The sequence below is a fragment of the Pyxicephalus adspersus genome, chromosome 4 (genome assembly GCF_032062135.1).
Source record: "Pyxicephalus adspersus chromosome 4, UCB_Pads_2.0, whole genome shotgun sequence".
NCBI lineage: Eukaryota > Metazoa > Chordata > Amphibia > Anura > Pyxicephalidae > Pyxicephalus > Pyxicephalus adspersus.
Window position 1 is genome coordinate 14,185,764 of NC_092861.1, and position 20,285 is coordinate 14,206,048.

General features: G+C 40.2%; 1 protein-coding gene across 1 annotated transcript; it reads left to right on the forward strand.

The window, feature by feature from the left end:
• The first annotated feature begins 3,625 nt into the window (after nt 1-3,625).
• On the forward strand, nt 3,626-20,259 carry MRPL19 (mitochondrial ribosomal protein L19). Its single transcript, XM_072407445.1, has 6 exons — nt 3,626-3,721; nt 4,821-4,929; nt 16,457-16,575; nt 17,367-17,501; nt 18,451-18,629; nt 19,873-20,259. The coding sequence occupies exons 1-6, from the start codon at nt 3,643-3,645 to the stop codon at nt 20,137-20,139; spliced, it is 888 nt and encodes a 295-aa protein (XP_072263546.1). The 5' UTR covers nt 3,626-3,642; the 3' UTR covers nt 20,140-20,259.
• Nucleotides 20,260-20,285: the final 26 nt, after the last annotated feature.

Consider the following 20,285-nt stretch of genomic DNA (forward strand, 5'->3'; position numbering starts at 1 on the left):
ATAGTTCTTGTTTTCACTGTAAAAATTTTTTGACTTTCCTGTGTTTCTTCTGAACAGTCCTAGTAACTGCAGGGATCCATTACCATACAAAAAAGCTAATTACCTATGAATGTATCACCTGCCCAGAAGATGGGATGTTTTCCATAGCTCCAGGTGTATCCTATTATATAAATGTTTGTGCTTATTAGCAATGGAAATGGGGCTCAAAACTAATAAAAAAAGATATTACTAGTTCTGTCTGTTTACAGTATTGTCTGCAAAACACATATGTCTGCACTGTCACCATATACCAGACATTGAGATTTAAATATCTGCAGAACAGTGAAAACTACACACTCACAAAGGAATTTGAATAATTATGCCTTCAAATTAAGTTTCCAGCCCAGCTTTGGGTAGCCATCATATGGTAATGCCATCTTTTCCATGTTTACATTACAGAGATGTACCAGGCCTGGCTATTCAGTTCTGTATGCATTGTGAGTGAGTTTATAATCAGGTTCCTCCTCCTCATTATAATTTTACAGCTTCCATGACAATTCATTGTTTGTTTTATGTATATGCAAAACATTCCTATTATTCCCTACAGGAAGTCACTTCTCCCACACCTATAAATGTATACAAAGGAGGGAAAAAGTACAAAAAGGAGGGAAAAGTGAGATGTAAATGTACTAATTTACACACAAAATTCTGTTCTCTGGCATAATCAAGCTGCCAACATCTAATATTGGCATCCTTTGCAGGGATTCCAAATTTAGGTTATTATTAATATTAATATATAATACATTTAATTATTATTAAATAATAATTATTAAACAGTATCAGGCTATAAGAATGGAACAGAAATAAACAATTTACTGAAAATGAATAATGTGTGTCAAAGTGCAGCACAAGCTGAAAACTGCGGAGTACAAAATGGACATGTGAGAATAATATTAATAAAACAAATAAAACAATATAAAAATGGTGTGTGCTTTAATATTTCCACCACACCTGAACTTATAGTATATAGAACAGCACAAAAAAATGTCATTATTCTATTTCAGCCCTTGTCACAGTAAATGTTTTTGTCAAGTTCAAGAGCAGCTCCACCATATGTCTCCAATTACTGCACACATAGACAGGTGCACTTGTATTCTCCACTTATCCCTTAAGTAATATAGGGGAATAATAATCTATTAGTCATTAAACTTTGAATAAAAGTAGAGAAGAGTTAAAACCCCCAGTTTAAATTACTGGCCTATTGGGATCTTCAATGTTACTATTCATATGAATATTGTTCATCCTAAAGTGCCCAAAGTCACAAATTATTTTTTGTGTAGCCCCTGCAAGCTCGGCTCAACAAGGAAGAATAGCAATCAGACAGGATTGAAAAAAGAAATGAACACCATCCCCACGATAAATCATGGCGGTGGCAGTATCATGCTTGGGGTTGTTTTTCTTCAGCTTTAGTCAAGGTGGAGGGAATTATAAACGGTTCCAAATACTAGTCTCTTTTGGCCCAAAACCTTTAGGCGTCTGCTAGAGAGTGGAATAAGAGGAAGATATTGACAGTGCATACATACAAATCAACAAAAGAATGGCTTCACCAGAAGAAAACTAAAGTTTTGGAATGACTCAGCCAAAGCCAAGACCTAAATCCATTGGAAAATCTGTGGGGTGATATGAAGAGGGCAACCTGTAGGCAACCTGTAGGTACAACAGATAGTGTATTAGACTTTTGGATAGCATACCAATTCAAAGGTTGTGGGATTGATTCGCACTTTGGTCACATACATAAATCATAGCATTGGCACAAAATTTAGTGAAATTTCCTTTTCTATTAAATAATGTTTCAGTAAGCTAAAATCACATTGATTTTCAGCTGTTATCACAGCGTCGGACTGTGTTCTTGTATTGTATTTTCACGGCGCAATAGTGGATTAATCTCTGGTGTCATTCCATCAACTGCCACTAAATGGCGCCAATGACCACTTTTTATGCATTTCACTAATTCATCTGTTTCATCAGACTTTCTACAGAATGGATGAACGATGAAAAAGTTTCTGTGAAATGCGTAACTTTAGGTTGCAGCAATTCACACACCAAATTCCTCATCCTTTCTTTTACAAATGTTATGTTATGTTTGTTTTTTTAATATTAAACTTTTCCCAGCCCAATGGACCAAGGCCACCGTTTGCCACTGCGCACAAAAAGTACCCCTGCCTCTGTCCTTGTCCCTTCTTTGCCACATTCAAATGCTGGGAGATATGAGTTTCCCCGAAATCTGAGATCAGGAGGAGAAAGTTGCCCCGACATCTGTGGCCAGTGAAAAGAAGAATGCTTTTAAATTGGTGGTCAGTGGGAGGAAGTATTTCTTAATATTGGTGGTCATTGGAAGGAAGGTTGCCCTGACATTGGTAGTCAATGAGAGGGAGGATGTCCAGAGGTTGGTGGTCAGTGGGAGGAAAGATGTCAGAAGGTTGGTGGTCAGTGGGAGGAAGGATGTCCAGAGATTGGTGGTCAGTGGAAGGGAGGATGTCCAGAGGTTGGTGGTCAGTGGGAGGAAGGATGTCCGGAGGTTGGTGCTCAGTGGGAGGGAGGATGTCCAGAGAATGGTGGTCAGTGGGAGGATATCCGGAGATTGGTGGTCAGTGGGTGGGAGGATGTCCGGAGGTTGGTGGTCAGTGGGAGGAAGGATGTCAGGAGGTTGGTGTTCAGTGGGAGCGAGGATGTCCAGAGAATGGTGGTCAGTGGGAGGATGTCCGGAGATTGGTGGTCAGTGGGTGGGAGGATGTCCAGAGGTTCGTGGTCAGTGGGAGGAAGGATGTCCAGAGGTTTGTGGTCAGTGGGAGCGAGGATGTCCGGAGGTTGGTGGTCAGTGGGAGCTAGGATGTCCGGAGGTTGGTGGTCAGTGGGATGAGGGATGTCCAGAAAATTGGTGGTCAGTGGGAAGAAGGATCTCCTGAGGTTGGTGGTCAGTGGGAGCGAGGATGTCCAGAGGTTGGTGGTCAGTGGGAGGAAGGATCTCCTGAGGTTGGTGGTCAGTGGGAGGAAGGATGTCGGAGATTGGTGGTCAGTGGGAGGAAGGATGTCCTGAGGTTGGTAGTCAGTGGGAGGAAGGATTTCTTGACATTGGTGGTCAGTAGAATGAAGGACTCCCTGATGCCATTGGATGGCCAAGGATGACCTGACATCTATGGTCAGTGGGAGGAAGGTTACCCTTACATTGGCAGTCAGTGGGAGACATTGCTGGTGCTGGACATTACAGCACTGCTATGTAACTCCCGCTATGTATAGACACGGCCACAATGCAGGTGGTTGGTGGGTGCCTCCCTGTAACCAGAGGAATCCTCTCTGTAATCAGATGAAATCCTGAGACATTTGTACAAGGGACCTGTTATATATTTATTATCTGTAATTAATTTTCTCTTTTTTCCTATATACTTTATTATACAAATATCCCCAGTGTCACGTGACACAATAAAAGCCAAAACCCCATTCACATTCTTTCTGAACAACAAGAACAGAGCATGATCACATGGTCACACAGTAAGATACAGAGTCACATGGTCACCTAGACGCATGTCGTGCTGAGCACTTCGCGTCTCTCACTATTTTGACTACAGCGGCGCACCGTAGAATGAGTGAAACCGCCTACTGCGCATGTCAGCTGTCAGTGCAGCCTTTGGGACAAACATGGCGGTTTGCAGGAGGTCAATGCTCCTGATCCGGTACCGGACAGGTGAATGCAGGGCGGGCTATAAAGGGCCGAAGGCTTTACAATGAGCATGAGTGTATAGTACAGTGTGTCCGAGGTGATAGAAGAGATCAGCTTGTTCTCAGTTATAGGAATGGCAGCATTGTGTCCTCTCATTGCACAGCCCATTGTCATTGCCTTTATTTCCAATAGGTTTATTCTGTATTTAATTTCAAGTTTAGCCCTTAGAGCATGGTGTCTGTTTAGATGTCTCTGGGATGTCTAAGTGGTGTTGAAGTTCTGTGATCAGATCACAGCAGAGACCCCCATTTGCCTGGAGTATGTATGTCCTCGTCATTATTTTCCTGGTATTCCTAATCTAATAACTTACACAAAGATACCAAAAATAGAAAGCCCTCAGCATTGCCTCAAGTGGAAATAAACTAAAAATAAAAAAATTACTCTTACCTTTTCCCGCAGGTCCCTCAATGGCGCAGGTCCCTCAATCCAGTCCCACGTAATTCTGGAATTCCTTTTCATCCTGGTGCAGAGGAAGGGCCGGGCGCTGCCATCTTTTCTTTTTTTTCCTCTCACGTTGTCTTCTTTCTATGCCACTTGATCTGGCACTGTGGAGACGTGAGATTTGGTGAGGTAGCCTCTGTGAAGGGGAATAAAAAGAAAGCCAAACTCACTGCATGTGTGAGATTGGCATTTCTTTCTTCTTAGTGGAAAAGATGCACCTTCTGCGCATGCCTGAGATAAGGGGAATGCGCAGAAGGAGCAGTCCGAGCCTCCCGGGATGCGTGACTTAGGTATCTTGATGGCCGCAGGGATGGGGTGGTGCTGCACCCTTTTTTACATTTAGAGATTAGCATTTTTACTTTATTTATAAGGGTTGTATACCTTTCTATGTAAAATAAAATTGTTGTGTTTAAGTACACTTTAATAAATATCTGAAAATGATTAGCATCCACATCTCCATTGGTAAAGCCAGAAGCTCGATATAACAGCCAGAAAACTGGCATTAGCTTGAACATATTAGGTGTATGTCATGTGTTATCAGACTGAGATAAACTTGAAGAATATTTGCATGCTTTATAAATTAATCAAAATGTGTAATTTGTTAATTTTTCTTCTCATTTAGGTTTCCTGATGCCTGCCAGGTTCCTCTCTGATGGTGAGCCGGCCAAGTTCCAGCCACCCGTCAAGCCGGTGTTTAAAGATGAGCTAGTACCGGCACAACTTCAAAGAAGGTATTGCCCTTTTCTTTCACTCTTATAAAGATATTAAAACAATAGCGCTCTCCTCAACTCCCGGGCACCCCATCTGGCACTTTTCAGTAATCACCCGTCTGGTTACTGAAAAGTTGTGTCACAATACAGGGGCGCCTACCTAGCATGAAAAGTTTCTGCAGAGAATACAGTACATGAATAGGAAATAATAAAATGGAACTATACTTAAAACAAAGTAACAAAAATTCCGTTACCTTTACTGATGACACCACATATCCCTCCACAAACCAATCCCAGCGAGTCCCACGTTGTCTCAGCTTCCTTTTTCTTTCCAGCGTTGAACGCCGCCATCTTTTTTCTTCCAGGCCCTTCTTTACATCACCCAAACTTGCACTGCATTGGCGTGAGTCTAAGCATCTTTTTTTTCAGCACAAGAAAGCCCCCTGATGACACATGTGCAGAAGGAGCACCCTACAGCCTCCTGGGATATGTGACGGATGAATCCCAGGGGGCTGCAGGTTTTTCCTTCAGTCTTTTCCCCTGGGGTGGTAAAGATGGAAAGGGAGGGGGCTTCCCTTAAAAATTAAAAAAAACAAAAAAAAAACATTATATTTATATATGTATACATTTATTACATTATATAGGTTAACAGTATAGCTACCTTTTTATATAGTGTTAGAAATGTGATGACAGGTCCGCTTTAAAAAAAAATTAAAAATCTGACACCAGGTCCGTCTACTGTTCCCTCTGTACTAAAACCAAGTTACTTGCTTATTCACAGTCTTTTACTGGTGGTCCCAGGGTTACATGCAAGATAGAGACTGTATGTTTGTTCTTAAATTAAATTTGTATGTTAGAGGATGGGACTAGTCTGTTAAAGTAGGCATCAAGGGAAGTTTGCCCGGAGCGCATCATAATTTCTTTCATCATAAATAGCCTTGTAGCATGCCAGACCTTCGGTAACTGTTTGATAAACTTTGGTGAACCTCTCTGTATCAGGATCTTGCTCCTCTAACTTTGCCATTCCAGCTTCGATAAGACGAAATGCATCAGCTAACTCTTTTGTAGAAAACTTTTTTGTTGGAGTCCCTGGGTCCTGGTTTTGTTCGCTGAATGCTATTATCTGCTGTTCTATTTCCATAAGGTCTTCATTGGTTAGTTCTTTGTCATGGGAGTCGAGTAATTCTATGATATCATTTTCAGTGATGTCCAGCTGCAGCTCATTTCCAATAGCAACCACAGATTGAATGGTGTCGGTGATTTCATCATAGGTAAACCCCAGAGATTCTTGTGTGAATTGGGGGCACACATTTTTCCAAGCACCTCTTAGAGTTGTCTCTTTCACTTCAGCCCAAGCGTCAGCAATATTGTTAATGGCATCATAAATGTTATAACTCTTCCAGAACTCCCTTAAGGTCATCTCATCATTTTGAGTAGCATAGACAGCTTCTGAGAATGTCCTCCATAAATAATAGGCCTTAAAGGAGGCTATGACTCCCTGATTCATTGGCTGGAGTAGTGATGCAGCATTGGGGGGTAGAAACACCACCTTTACATTGGGGTGCATGTCAACTAAAGTTTTTGAATGTTCAGGGACATTGTCAAGGAGAAGGAGAATTTTAAAAGGAATGTTTTTGCCCAAACAATAATGTTCAACAGCAGGGATAAAATGGTTTAAAAACCATTCTTGAAAGACAGCAGCTGTGACCCAAGCCTTTTTATCTGCCATCCAAATAACAGGAAGAGAAGCCTTAGTGACATTACGTAGTGCCTTCAGATTTAGGGAGTGATGAACTAGCAAAGGCGTGAGCTTGAAATCCCCAGATGCATTACCCCCAACTATTAAAGCCAGTCTATCCTTTGAGGCCTTATATCCTGGTGCACTTTTTTCTTCCATGGAAATGTAGGTCCTCCCAGGCATTTTTTTCCAGAATAAGCAAGTTTCATCTGCATTAATTATTTGGTCAGGCAAATAACCGCCCTCATCAATAATACCTTGCAATATCTTAGAAAAATCACTTGCAGCTTGTAGATCGGCACTCGGTGCTTCACCTTGAATTGTAATATTATGCAAATCTGCTCTTTCTTTAAAGCGTTGGTACCAACCCCTACTTGCCACAAACTCTTCATTACATTCGCCTTCACTTACTGTTCGAGCGGCTTTTAAATCATTAAAAAGACTCCGAGCTTTTTCTTGCACTGAAAAAAGACCGATAGGCATATTACGCTGATTTTGGTCTTCAATCCAAAACATCAACAGCCTTTCCATCTCAATAATTAAACCACTGCGTCTCTTGGTAATTATTGTCGCATTCATTGGGGTATGGCCCTTCACATGCTCCATTATTTTACCTTTATCTTTTAAAATTGTCCAGACTGTTGATCGATTGTATCCAAGTGCTCTGCCAATGACTGATGGCGTTTCACCTCTCTCTGACCTTTTTATTATTTCGACTTTTTTCTCCATGGTGATAGATCTTCTTTTCTTTACTGTATCCCCAGCACTTGCATCAGATTTGCGTTTCGTTGTTGAAGGGTGAAGATTAGCTCCACTGCTCAGCATTGCACAGCACACACTATCAAAGCAGGAAATCAGCACGGCTGGTGTACTGTGACAACTTCCTGCTATGGAGAGTCAACTTCCTGCTATGTTCAACAAGCAGGCTTCAAATTGGAAATAAATGGGCGCGGAGGGGGCGGTTCACAACCATCCTACCACACAGTCACCTCCACTACAAGGCTGTGTGGTTGGCAGGCAGCTTATGTCAGTTACAGGTAGTCCCCGGGTTAAGGACATCCCACATATGGACAACTCCTTGATACTGTGCAGGACTGATTGGAGGGGGGAGGTTCGCATGACTTGCAGAAGTCTTTTGGTTGTAACTCACTAATGACCAAGGCAAACTCTGCAGTTGTTTCTTTTTTTCTTTCAAAGCACAGCTTGCTCCAGAAGTGAATGGATGTCTAGGCTCTATTAAGTTTTTTTTTTTTTATTTTTTTTTTTTTTTGCTATGTTTATGATTAACTCTCAGTGAGGATTTTATAGAGTAACTGACATTACACTGCCTAATAATATGTTGAAACAAACATCTGTCCTGTTTGCATTTATTAGAATATTGTACCTGTTCAGACTTACATACAAACTCAACTTAAGAACAAACCTACAGCCACTATTTTTTATGTAACCGGGGAACTACCTACTTCATAGCAATATCAGGACCTCTATCTTGCTGCTGGCGATGGCTCCAGTGATTCCACCAAGATATATATATATATATATATATATATATATATAGTTAGGTCCATAAATATCTAGACAGAGCCACCTTTTAATTTCGGTTCTGTACATTACCACAATAAATTTTAAATGAAAAACTCAAATGCAGCTGAACTGCAGACTTTCAGCTTTAATTCAGTGGGTTGAAAAAAAGATTGCATATAAATGTTAGAAACTAAAGCCTTTTTTTCACACAATCGCTTCATTTCAGGGGCTCAAAAGAAATTGGACAGTTGACTCGGGAGTTGATTTGGGGGGGGTGCTTGTATGTGGAAGATTTTTTGCTGTGAACAGATGACATGCAGTCAAAGGAGCTCTCCATGCAGGTGAGACTAGCCATCCTTAAGATGCATAAACTGGAAAAACCCATCCGAGAAATTGCTACAATATTAGGAGGCAAAAATCTACAATATTGGCAAAATCTACAGTTTGGTACATCATGAGAAAGAAACAAAGCACTGGTGGGCTCAGCAAAGCCAAAAGACCTGGACGTCCACGGAAGACAACAGTGGTGGATGATCGCAGAATCATTTCCATGGTGAAGGGAAACCCCTTCACAACAGCCAACCAAGTGAACAACACTCTCCAGGAAGTAGGCTTATCGATATCCAAGTCTACCATAAAGAAAAAACTGCATGAAAGTAAATACAAAGGGTGCACTGCAAGGTGCAAGCCACTCATAAACCTCAAGAATAAAGAAAAAAATAAGAAAAAAAACATTCTTTGGACAGATGAAACCAAGATCAACCTTTACCAGAATGATGGCACGAAAAAGTATGGAGAAGGCGTGGAACAGCTCATGATCCAAAGCATACCACATCATCTGTAAAACATAGTGGAGGCAGTGTGATGGCTTGGGTGTGCATGGCTGCCATGGCACTGGGACACTAGTGTTTATTCATGATGTGACACAGGACAGAAGCAGCTGAATGAATTCTGAGGTGTTCAGAGACATATTGTCTGCTCAAATCCAGCTAAATGCAATCAAATTGATTGGGAGGCGTTTCATAATACAGATGGACAATGACCCAAAACATACAGCCAAAGCATCCCAGGAGTTTATTAAAGCAAAGAAGTATAATCTTTAATGGCCAAGCCAGTCACCTGATCTGAACCCAATTGAGCATGCATTTCACTTGTTGACGACTAAACTTCAGACGAAGGGCCCACAAACAAACAGCAGCTAAAAGCGGCTGCAGTAAAGGCCTGGCAGAGCATTAAAAAGGAGGAAACCCAGCATCTGGTGATGTCCATGAGTTCAAGACTACAGGCTGTCATTGCCAGCAAAGGGTTTTCAACCAAGTATTAGAAATGAACATTTTTGATTTTCAGCTTTTTAATTTGTCCAATTACTTTTGAATATTTTTATGCAATCTTTTTGTTCAACCCACTGAATTAAAGCTAAAAGGTTGCAGTTCAACTGCATCTGAGTTGTTTCATATAACGTTAATTTTGGTAGTGTACAGAACCAAAATTAGAAAAAAAGTTGTCTCTGTCCAAATATTTATGGATCTAACTGTGTATATATATATATATATATATATATACATACACAATATCAGGACGTTTCAACCTGGCTGTGAAATCTTTTTAATGCCCCCCAAAATGTTATCTATACAGGTAGTCCCCGAGTTAAAGTGTACCTAAACTGAGAATTTTCACTTTACATAAAAGGGTAGACAACCCATTTATTTTAAGTACAAATTCTGTTTGTGTTTTAAGTGCAACACCTTTTATCAATAGGGAAAAAAATTGCAGATCTCACACATGCGCAGTGAGACTAGCAAATTTTTTCACAATCTACATCACCCGATTTCACGCCTGCGCAGTGTGAGATCAGGTGACATAGGAGGGAGAAGATGGAGGCGCCTGGTGCTCCCTCTGTGCCAGGTCAAAGACCGAATACCAGGAATACACAGGACCCCATGGAAGAAACCTTCCGACGGGCAGACTGATCTGCGGGATTGAAGGTAAGTGTGATTTTATTGTTTTGGGTTTACTTCCATTTTAAGGACATCAACATAAAATACAGAAGGTCTTCCCTGGTTATCCGAATTCGTGGAGCATTGCTGGAGAGGTCACCAGCATGAGAAAAGATGTCCTGATATCACCATTTAGATATATTTCTGGGGACATCACTAAGTGCATGTCTAGATAGAATTTTAAGGCTATCTACAACCATCATAATGCTGTTATAGGAGTGACATTCCTGAAGTCTGTGTGTTATAACATCAAATATTTGCTTCCCATGTTAAAGATTATATATCATTATTATTATAATATCATTTGTCCAGTTAGACAATATTATATATGACCTCATTAGGGAGGTTTCAGCATTTTCTGTCTAGATGACACCAGGGCAAGAAATGAGAGTGCAGAATAATGTAATTACTATATAAATATGATTTTAGTTGTCTTATTGTTTCCTGAATTCCTAGAAGAGAAAAATGTAATTACTCCAAATGATACTCTGCCAGCGAGGGTAAATATTCACAATAAAGACAAAGTTTATGAAACGTAATAGAGGTTGCCAATGTTACCTGTCCCCCATATTCTTTGCTCCTGTCACCATCTACCAATGCCCACTTAGCCTGGGGTTAGACCTTTACACCATGCAGGAAAAAATTACAAAGTACATATTGAGAACACAGATGTGGTATACATTTAGTACAGTGGTCGCCAACCTTTTGCAGCTCGGGGAGACGCGTGTCACTCTAAGGAGAAGAAACTTCCCCCAGAGTGACGCCATGATGCCAGAAACCACCAACTGTCCCATCCCAGTTCTGAGCCTGCGATGGGAGAGTAGACAGGCCTACCCCCCTGAGAGGGGGGGGCATGGTCTGTGGCTCTGGGCGGTGTGCCCTCCCAGCGGGGTCCTTCTTCTGACCCCAATGGGGGGCGCACTGGCCAGAGCCGTGAACCACCAGTTGGTGGTGGCCACCGATATACACCTTACCATATTGGGAACAGAGGTGGTAGGCTACTAAGGCTTCACCACTCTGTGATTTATTCTCAGTAACAGGGAAAGCATTCTCGACTACTGTGAAAGCGAAAACACTTTAAAAATCTCCTTCGTCCAGGAACACAGAGACCTCTGCGATTAGTGAATAATTACATGAAAAAAAATCTTTGGATAATACTGGCTCAAACTGTAAAGGCAGGCCTATTATTGCAGCAAATCTCACATAAGTAAACCAAGTTAGATATCCCAAATGTGAACAAAATTGCTAGTTTGAACATATGTTCTCTCTCAGTCTGCTGCTGCATTTTAGGTGTTGAACACCATTTCAGCGACTATAGTGCTTTAACTGTATGCCTGAAATATGCTATAATAGTTCAATAAAACTATATTATTTATAAATACAGGTAGTCCCTGGGTTACATACGAGATAGAGACTGTAGGTTTGTTCTTAAGTTGTATTTGTATGTAATTTTAAACAGGTACATTATTTTAATAAATGCAATCAGGACAGATGTTTGTCTCAACATATTTTTTATTTTTACCTTTCTGTGCATGCACAATAAATGCTTAAACATTTTCAAATACAGTACAGACTTAAATAATGTTGGTAGAATTTGATGGAGTGGATGAAGAGGATGGGACTAGTCTCTTAAAGTAGGCATCAAGGGAAGTTTGCACGGATCTCATCGTAATTTCTTTCATCATAAATAGCCTTGTAGCATGCCAGGCCTTCGGTAACTGATCGGTAAACTTTGGTGAACCTCTCTGTATCAGGATCTTGCTCCTCTAACTTTGCCATTCCGGCATTGATGAGACGAAATGCTTCAGCTAACTCTTTTGTAGAAAACTTTTTTGTTGGAGTCCCTGGGTCCTGTTTTTGTTCGCTGAATTCTATTATCTGCTGTTCTATGTCCATAAGGTCTTTATTGGTTAGTTCTTTGTCATGGGAGTCTAGCATTTCTATGATATCATTTTCAGTGATGTCCAGCTGCAGCTGATTTCCAATAGCAACCACGGCTTGAATGGTGTCGGTGATTTCATCATCTGTAAACCCCAGAAATTCTTGTGTGAATTGGGGACACAAATTTTTCCAAGCGCCTCTCAAAGTTGTCTCTTTCACTTCAGCCCAAGCGTCAGCAATATTGTTAATGGCATCATAAATGTTATAACTCTTCCAGAACTCCCTTAAGGTCATCTCATCATTTTGAGTAGCATAGACAGCTTCTGAGAATGTCCTCCATAAATAATAGGCCTTAAAGGAGGCTATGACTCCCTGATCCATTGGCTGGAGTAGTGATGCAGCGTTGGGGGGTAGAAACACCACCTTTACATTGGGGTGCATGTCAACTAAAGTGCTTGTATGTTCAGGGACATTGTCAAGGAGAAGGAGAATTTTAAAAGGAATGTTTTTGCCCAAACAATAATGTTCAGCAGCAGGGATAAAATGATTTAAAAACCATTCTTGAAAGACAGCAGCTGTGACCCAAGCCTTTTTATCTGCCATCCAAATAACAGGAAGAGAAGCCTTAGTGACATTATGTAGTGCCTTCAGATTTAGGGAGTGATGAACTAGCAAAGGTGTGAGCTTGAAATCCCCAGATGCATTACCCCCAACTATTAAAGCCAGTCTATCCTTTGATGCTTTATATCCTGGTGCACTTTTTTCCTCTATGGAAATGTAGGTCCTCTTAGGCATTTTTTTCCAGAAAAGGCAAGTTTGGACTGCATTAATTATTTGGTCGGGCAAATAACCACCCTCATCAATTATATCTTCCAATATCTTAGAAAAATCACTTGTATCACATACATTGGCACTCGCTGCTTCACCTTGAATTTGAAAATTATGCAAATTTGCTCTTATTTTAAAGCGGTAGAACCAACCCTTACTTGCCACAAACTCTTCATTACATTCGCCTTCACTTGCTGTGCGAGCAGCTTTTAAATCATTAAAAAGACTCCGAGCCTTTTCTTGCACTGAAGAAAGACTGATAGGCATATTACGCTGATTTTGGTCTTTAATCCAAAACATCAACAGCCTTTCCATCTCAATAATTAAACCACTGTGTTGCTTGGTAATTATTGTCGCATTCATTGGGGTATAGCTCTTCACATGCTCCATTATTTTACCTTTATCTTTTAAAATTGTCCCGATTGTTGACCGACTGTATCCAAGTGCTCTGCCAATGGATGATGGAGTTTCACCTCTCTCTGATCTTTTAATTATTTCGACTTTTAGTTCCATGGTGATGGTTTTCCTCTTCTTTACTGTATCAGCAGCACTTGCATCAGATTTGTGTTTCATTGTTAAAGGTGAAGATGAGCTCCTCTGCTCAGCACACACTATCAAAGCAGGAAGTCTGGTGTACTATGACAACTTCCTGCTATGTAGTACAGTACAAGCCTTCCTATTGGGAATAAATGGGGGCGGAGAGGGTTCAGTTCACCTCCTTCCCACCACACACACAGTCACCTCTACTGCAAGGCTGTGTGCTGGGCTGGCAGCATGGCATTAGTTAATGTATAAAATCCTCACTGTGAGTTAATCACAAACAAAGCAAAAAAAAAAAAAAAAATTTATGGAGCCTAGACATTCATTAACTTCTGGAGCAAGCTGTGCTTTGATATGCAAAAAGAAACAACTGGAGACTTTGTCTTGTTCATTAATGAGTTACAACTAAAAGACTTTTTCTGCAAGGCATGCAAACCACCCCTCCCCCCATCAGGCTTCTGTTCTGCAGTCAGCAGGGAAGCCCCTCTATATTGTATGTTGATGTCCTTAAAGTGGAAGTAAACCCAAAACAATAAAATCACACATACCTTCAATTCCGCAGATCAGTCTGTCTGTTGGGAGGTTTCTTCCATCGTATCTTGCGATATCCGTCTTCGGCCTGGTTCAGAGGGAGCGCCAGGCATCAACATCTTCTCATCTATTCCCAGTTCTTCCTCTTACGTCACCCGATCTTGCACTGCGCAGGCGCCAGATTGGGTGACGTAGATTGGGAAAAAACTTGCACTGAGATCTGCAATTTTTTTCCCTATTGCTGAATGGGCTCCTTTCATTCATGCCTGAGATACTTGGGCAGCCATGAGCCTCCTGGGATGCATGACGTAGGTATCTCTGGAGGCTCGGTGCTCCCATGCATTGTTCATCACCTAGGCAATCCAGAATTAAGAGGGAGGTGCTGCATCTTTTTTTTTTTTTTTTTTTTTTTTTATAAAGGGTGTTGCACTTAAATAAAACACAAACCAACAGAATTTTTACTTTCAATAAAAAGGTTGTCTACTCTTTTATGTAAAGTGAAAATTCTAAATTTAGGTATGTTTTAACTCGGGGTACCTTTACAGGTAGTCCCCGGGTTGCATACAATTTAGGGACTGTAGGTTTGTTCTTAAGTTGAATTTGTTTGTAAGTCAGAACAGGTACATTATTTTAATAATAATGCTCAGCGCGAGATTGGGTGATGTAGGAAAAAGAATGCAGAAAAAGAGAGGAGAAGATGGCAGGGTCTTGCACTCTCTCTTTGCTGGGCCGAATACCGGGGCGACGCGGGACCCAATAGAAGCAACCTTCCAACGGGCAGACTGATCTGTGGGGTTGAAGGTAAGTGTGATTTTGGCCTTACTTCCACTTTAAGGACATACGACATATGGATGGATGACTCCTAGATGGATACAAACAGGCTTCCCAGCTCACTGCAGGACAGTAGCTGTGGTTTGATATGCAAAAAGAAACAACTGCACAGTTTGTCTTGGTCATTAAAGAGTTACAATCTGTAGACTTTTTCTGCAAATCATGCAAACCGCTCCCCTCTCCCCATCAAGCCTCTATCCTGCACATGAGTGTATCTAAAAGTCATCCATATGTGGGATGTCCTTAACTCAGGGACTTACCTCTATATATTGTACACTGAGCTGCACTTGCAAAGCTTTGTGTATAATCCCAAATCCCCAGTGAAGGAACTCCCGTGTGCATGCATACGATTTTCATCATACTGGCTCAGAAAATCAACATGGCCAAAGATCCTGACCTTGGAAACGAATAGGGCAAAGGAGTAACAGGTACAATCAGGCAGGAAAGTTTATTTTATTTGCAAAAGGGTACCTGCATTTATTTTTTAATTTTAGCCTTGTTTGACAATAACGTAACTAGTCTGGTTTGGAATTGCCATGGCAGGTGGAATTAAAGCTTATTTTCTGTACATTGATTGCATAAAAGGTTCAGATACTGTGGGAGATAAGCTTCAACTCACTTGCTGCAAAGAGGTATTTCAGACGCTTATTCTAATTTAAGGGCATTTAGCCAACTTTTATTTGCAAGAATAACTCCAACAGAAAACAAATCTTCCAGTGTTTTCCCTCGCAGGGAATCAATGTCATTCACAGACAAAAAACGTCTACAGGCTTTACACAGCCTTTCTGTCTGATCCACACCTGGCCTCAGGCTGCCACTTCTATGTTTCAAAGGCAGCTCTTTTCTCTGGAAAAGGATGGAATGCTTCCAGGACTATCCGGGCCTGTATCTCAAAAAAAATGCAGTAATTCTGCTGCAATACAAATATGCATGACAGTATCTGGGCCCCTAATCCCTTTTTCCATGATGCCGAATACCCTGCAAATGTGGCATCATATATTTCATCTTGCTAAAGATACCTAAAGAAACATCACATAGGGTTATATGCATTTATTTTAGGTATCTATTTACTTGTATACAGTATACCTGTAAAACATCCAAAGGTTTGAGAAAGATTTTGGGTGTTGCCATCTTGGATGGGCACCATCATATTGGGTTCAGCCCTAGCAGAATCAGTTTGCACTTAGGTGTTATTTAAGTGAGGTAAAATGAGGGGTGAAGGAGCTGGACCAGCACAAAGTTTAATTAAAGCTGAACTACCTGAACCTTTTAAATAATAAAAAAAAATGTGCAAGCAGGCAGGTACTTTGTTGAAGAAGGGCCAGATGATGTTCATTCTGCAATAAAATGACCTTAACTGCCTGCAAATATTACTAAAAGGTAAGTATTTAGAAGAGACATGTCCCATCTGCAATAAAAAATCTCACCTGCTCGCACTTATTATTTGAGGAACTCTAGTTCCAATTTAAACACTTGATGAAAATTCGAGAGGGGGCTGTCCTAGGGAATTGACACTTCCTCAAGAAGTCAAATCTACAGCAAGGTCAGAGGCCACAGAGTAAAGGATTTTTGCAAAACTGCTGCCAGTAAATGTTTAATACCTATTTTTTCTGTGCCTATACTTTCCTTGGTTAGTGACAGGGTCTCTTTTAATAATATAATCTTTTATTCATTGCAGGTTCCTGAGTCCAGAATTTATACCTAATCGATGCAGGAAAGATCCCCTTTATTTTAAGATTGAAAGGAATGACATGGTTAAAAGACGAAAAATCTTTGACATTCCAGAATTTTACGTAGGTGAGTGAACAGTTCCATCCTTGGAATGCCATTTTAGTTGCATTGAAAAGGGCAGAAAAATCCTTTTAAAAGAGAATGTCACAATGTTATAAAACTGCTGACAGCTTACAGTACTTCCTGCTTTACTCCCACATGATGCAGTTCTGATTGAGCAAAGCTGCAGTACTTGTGAGCAATGTTAAGACTTGCTGCTAGGCCCCTGGCCAATAGGAATATGTGTGCAGGGTGCAGGTTAACCTGGTTGATTTGTGCAAAGAACAGGAACTCGATCATGTGAAATGTGCAGTCATTGGCGTGAAGTGTGCAGAGAACAGCAAGCAGATGGCATGAAGTATGCAGAAAATGGCAAGCGGATGGCGTGAAGTGTGCAGAGAATGGCATAAAGATATGAATTGAGAATAGGAAATAGATCATGTGGTGTGTTCAGAAAATAGGAACTCAAATTTGCGCAATGAATAGGAACTCAACCATGTGCTATGTGCAGAAAATAAAATTCAATCATGTAATATGTGCAGAGAATAGGAACTGGATCCAGTGATGTAAACTTGATCTTGATATTAGATGTTTAGATAAAAGGAAATAAATCATGTGATGTGTACAGAGAATAAGAACCTGATCATATGATATGTGCAAAAATTAGGATTTTGATTTTGTAATGTGTGCAGGGAATAGGAACTTGATCGTGTGAGATCTTTTATATACTAGGAAACAGATCATGTGATATGAGCATAAAATAGAAACATGCGGTGTGTGCAGTGTAGTGTATTCACTATTTTCTTTGTTTCTTCCAGGAAGCATTCTCGCTGTGACCATGTCTGATCCCCATGCCAATGGAAAACTCCACCGATTTGTGGGGATTTGTATCCAGAGGTCAGGACGTGGACTTGGTGCCACCTTTGTTCTCCGCAATGTTATTGAGGGACAAGGTAAAGGAGAGAAGCTTGCTGTAGCTGCTTGCACATTTCATATTTTTAGTGGAACTCTGGTCAAAAAAAAAATCTGTCTGTGTTCTCTCTAGAGAAATTTTAATTCCCAGTGATCTTACAGCAACAGCAAGAATTTTTAGGGCGGGGTTGTAAGGGAAGTATTATTACTAGTGTTTTTAATGGTCAGAAATAGAAAGTCCATATTCTAGCTGTCCCTCGAATGGGCTCACAATCCAATGTCCTATCGTAGTCGTATGTCATTGTCAAATCAATTAAAGTCAATTTTATGGGGAAGCCAATGAATCTAACTGCATGTTTTTGGAATGTGGGAGCAAACAGGTGTACCCAGGGGAAAACCACGCAGACACTGGGGGAACCTTCAAACTCCTTTCAGATAGTTGAGAGTGGCTGGGATTCGAACCTGGGACTCAGCACTACAAAGGCCAGAGTGTTAACTACTGAGCCACAGTCATCTCCAATTCTTTGTGAACAAATAATTAAAAATAGACATAAATTAGACAAGAAATAGATATAAATAGTATTGCATTTTATTTAGACCATCATTCATCATTAATTTGTTGTATGATTAATTATTTCCTCCTTGTTTCTTTGTTTTAAAGCTGAACTCCAGGTAGATAAAGAGTTTCTATTCATAGTGATATTAGGAGTGATTTTCAAGACTGGATAGGCAGAAGTACTATTCTTTTTGGCAGATTAAACCCTTAATATATAAGTATTGTATCTGGATATTTTTTATCAGCTCTTAAAATTAGCTTTATTATTCTCTAGGTACTTTCCTCCCTGTGCATCACTTTTAGATCACATTTTATTTCTGTCCTTAAGTTCAATCTCTTAGAATCATTGAATTTTGCCTTATGCTGCAGGAGTCTTTTAACATGTAAGGAAGTCTGTTTTACAATGATACATGATTCATGATGCTCTTCTCCAGGTGTTGAGATGAGATATGATATGTACAGTCCTCGTATGCATGATATCCAAGTACTGAAGCTGGAGAAGAGACTGGACAACAACCTAATGTATCTGCGAGATGCCCTCCCTGAATACAGCACTGTTGATGTCAACATGAAGCCGGTCATGTTATTGGATTATGAAGTCCCTGTCAACTCGGTGAGTAGAGAGGATTGTAGCACTGGCATATCTGTCTTTATTTATTCAGCAGCTGGAAGCTGCCATCTGGGATTTGACATGCTGTTCTCTGATACCCCATTCATTAGAATGGGTGTGTTGTTAATGCAGTGCACATCAACACATATTCATTAACAAGGTACTTGTTAAAATGCATTGCGCTCCAACACACATTCCTGCATTGCACAGATGTGAATTTCAGCCTTAGTTCAGAGCATTATTAAGTGCATTTGCATTACATAGAGGTGTGAAGTCGGCTTTAAAATGACAAACTGAGAACCATTATTTTTCCTAAGATATTAACACATTGCTTTTAAAGGAAAATTTTCTTCTTTTACAGCTTCTAGTTCTGATTAAACCCAGGGACTTTTGGGGAGATATCCTTCATACTTCTTGCCCTAAACTTATGGAAATCTGTGTACCATTTATTAGAAGCCATGCTACATGGTCCCTATTTAATGTACAGCGCTGCGTAATATGTTGGCGCTATATAAATCCTGTTTAATAATAATAATAATAATAATAATAATGGGGCATTGCTACCTGATCCTTGGCATGCCCTGGTATATCTTCCTAACTTATACTCGTCCCCAACAGAAGCTAATTATTTTGAAGTTATGATGGCTTGGAAATCCCCTCATGTTTCCTATAGGGACTTGGGAGTCTAGGCTGGATACCTTTATGGTTTATGAGAAGTTATCAACTCATTACTGCATGGATATTTGGAACCCATGGATTGTATTTCGCCACAATTATCTCTCTCCTGAAGCACTAACTAAATAATAAATGTCCCTTTTCTATTGTTTTGGCCTATGGGTGACCATTGCCATTCATGCCTCTTTCCTTATATTCTCTCTCTCTCCTCTCCTCTCCCACCCCTCACCCCTTTCCCTTCTTCCGTTTTTTTTCTCTTTTCATTGCTCCCTCCTTTTATTTACGTTTTATTTTTTGCTTCTGATTTTACTCTCGGATCATTGGATCTTAACTTATATAAAATCCCTTGATGGCTAGTGGATCAATAATGCAGCTTTACTTAATTTTCTCAGAAAATTCAATAAAGATTTTTGTTAAAGTAAACCCAGGGTCTGTAAGCGACGGCGTTTAAACTTTATTTTATGGACACCCCTTAAATTGACAGGATTAAATTTTTCTTACTATATTAATAAATGTGTGCAATATATAGTTTATTGAAAAATACTTGCCATCTTTTTCCCTTCTCTAACAGATACAGGTGCAGATGAAGCCCCGACCATGGTCCAAACGTTGGGAACAGCACCGCTTCAACATTAAAGGCATTAATTTTGAAAAATATCTGCTGGAGAAACACATAAAGAGAGCGAAGAAATCCGCTAAACCTTGGGAAGAGTTTGACATGCTGAAGGAATATGATACAACCAAAATCGAGCAAGAGTTATTGCAAGAATTAGACCGAAAGCTAGATAAGTCCAAAAACCAAGAAATTGGGAAAAAAACAGCAGGACCTAATGTATAATGCTAAGGACATTTACAAAAATTGAAAAAAAAAAACCAAAAAGGAAAAAAAAAACTTTTTATGGTATTTCTAATTTACTGGTCGTAAGTGCATAACAAATAAATATTCTTGTCATCTGGGGCTCATAAAATCATTTCATTGAAATT

Excerpts from the sequence above, each read along its gene's own strand:
- MRPL19 (XM_072407445.1), top strand. The coding sequence starts at position 3,643 with ATGTCAGCTGTCAGTGCAGCCTTTGGGACAAACATGGCGGTTTGCAGG. Across the intron at positions 16,576-17,366 it reads CATTCCAGAATTTTACGTAG|GAAGCATTCTCGCTGTGACC; the intron begins GTGAGTGAACAG and ends TGTTTCTTCCAG. Across the intron at positions 18,630-19,872 it reads ATGAAGTCCCTGTCAACTCG|ATACAGGTGCAGATGAAGCC; the intron begins GTGAGTAGAGAG and ends CTTCTCTAACAG.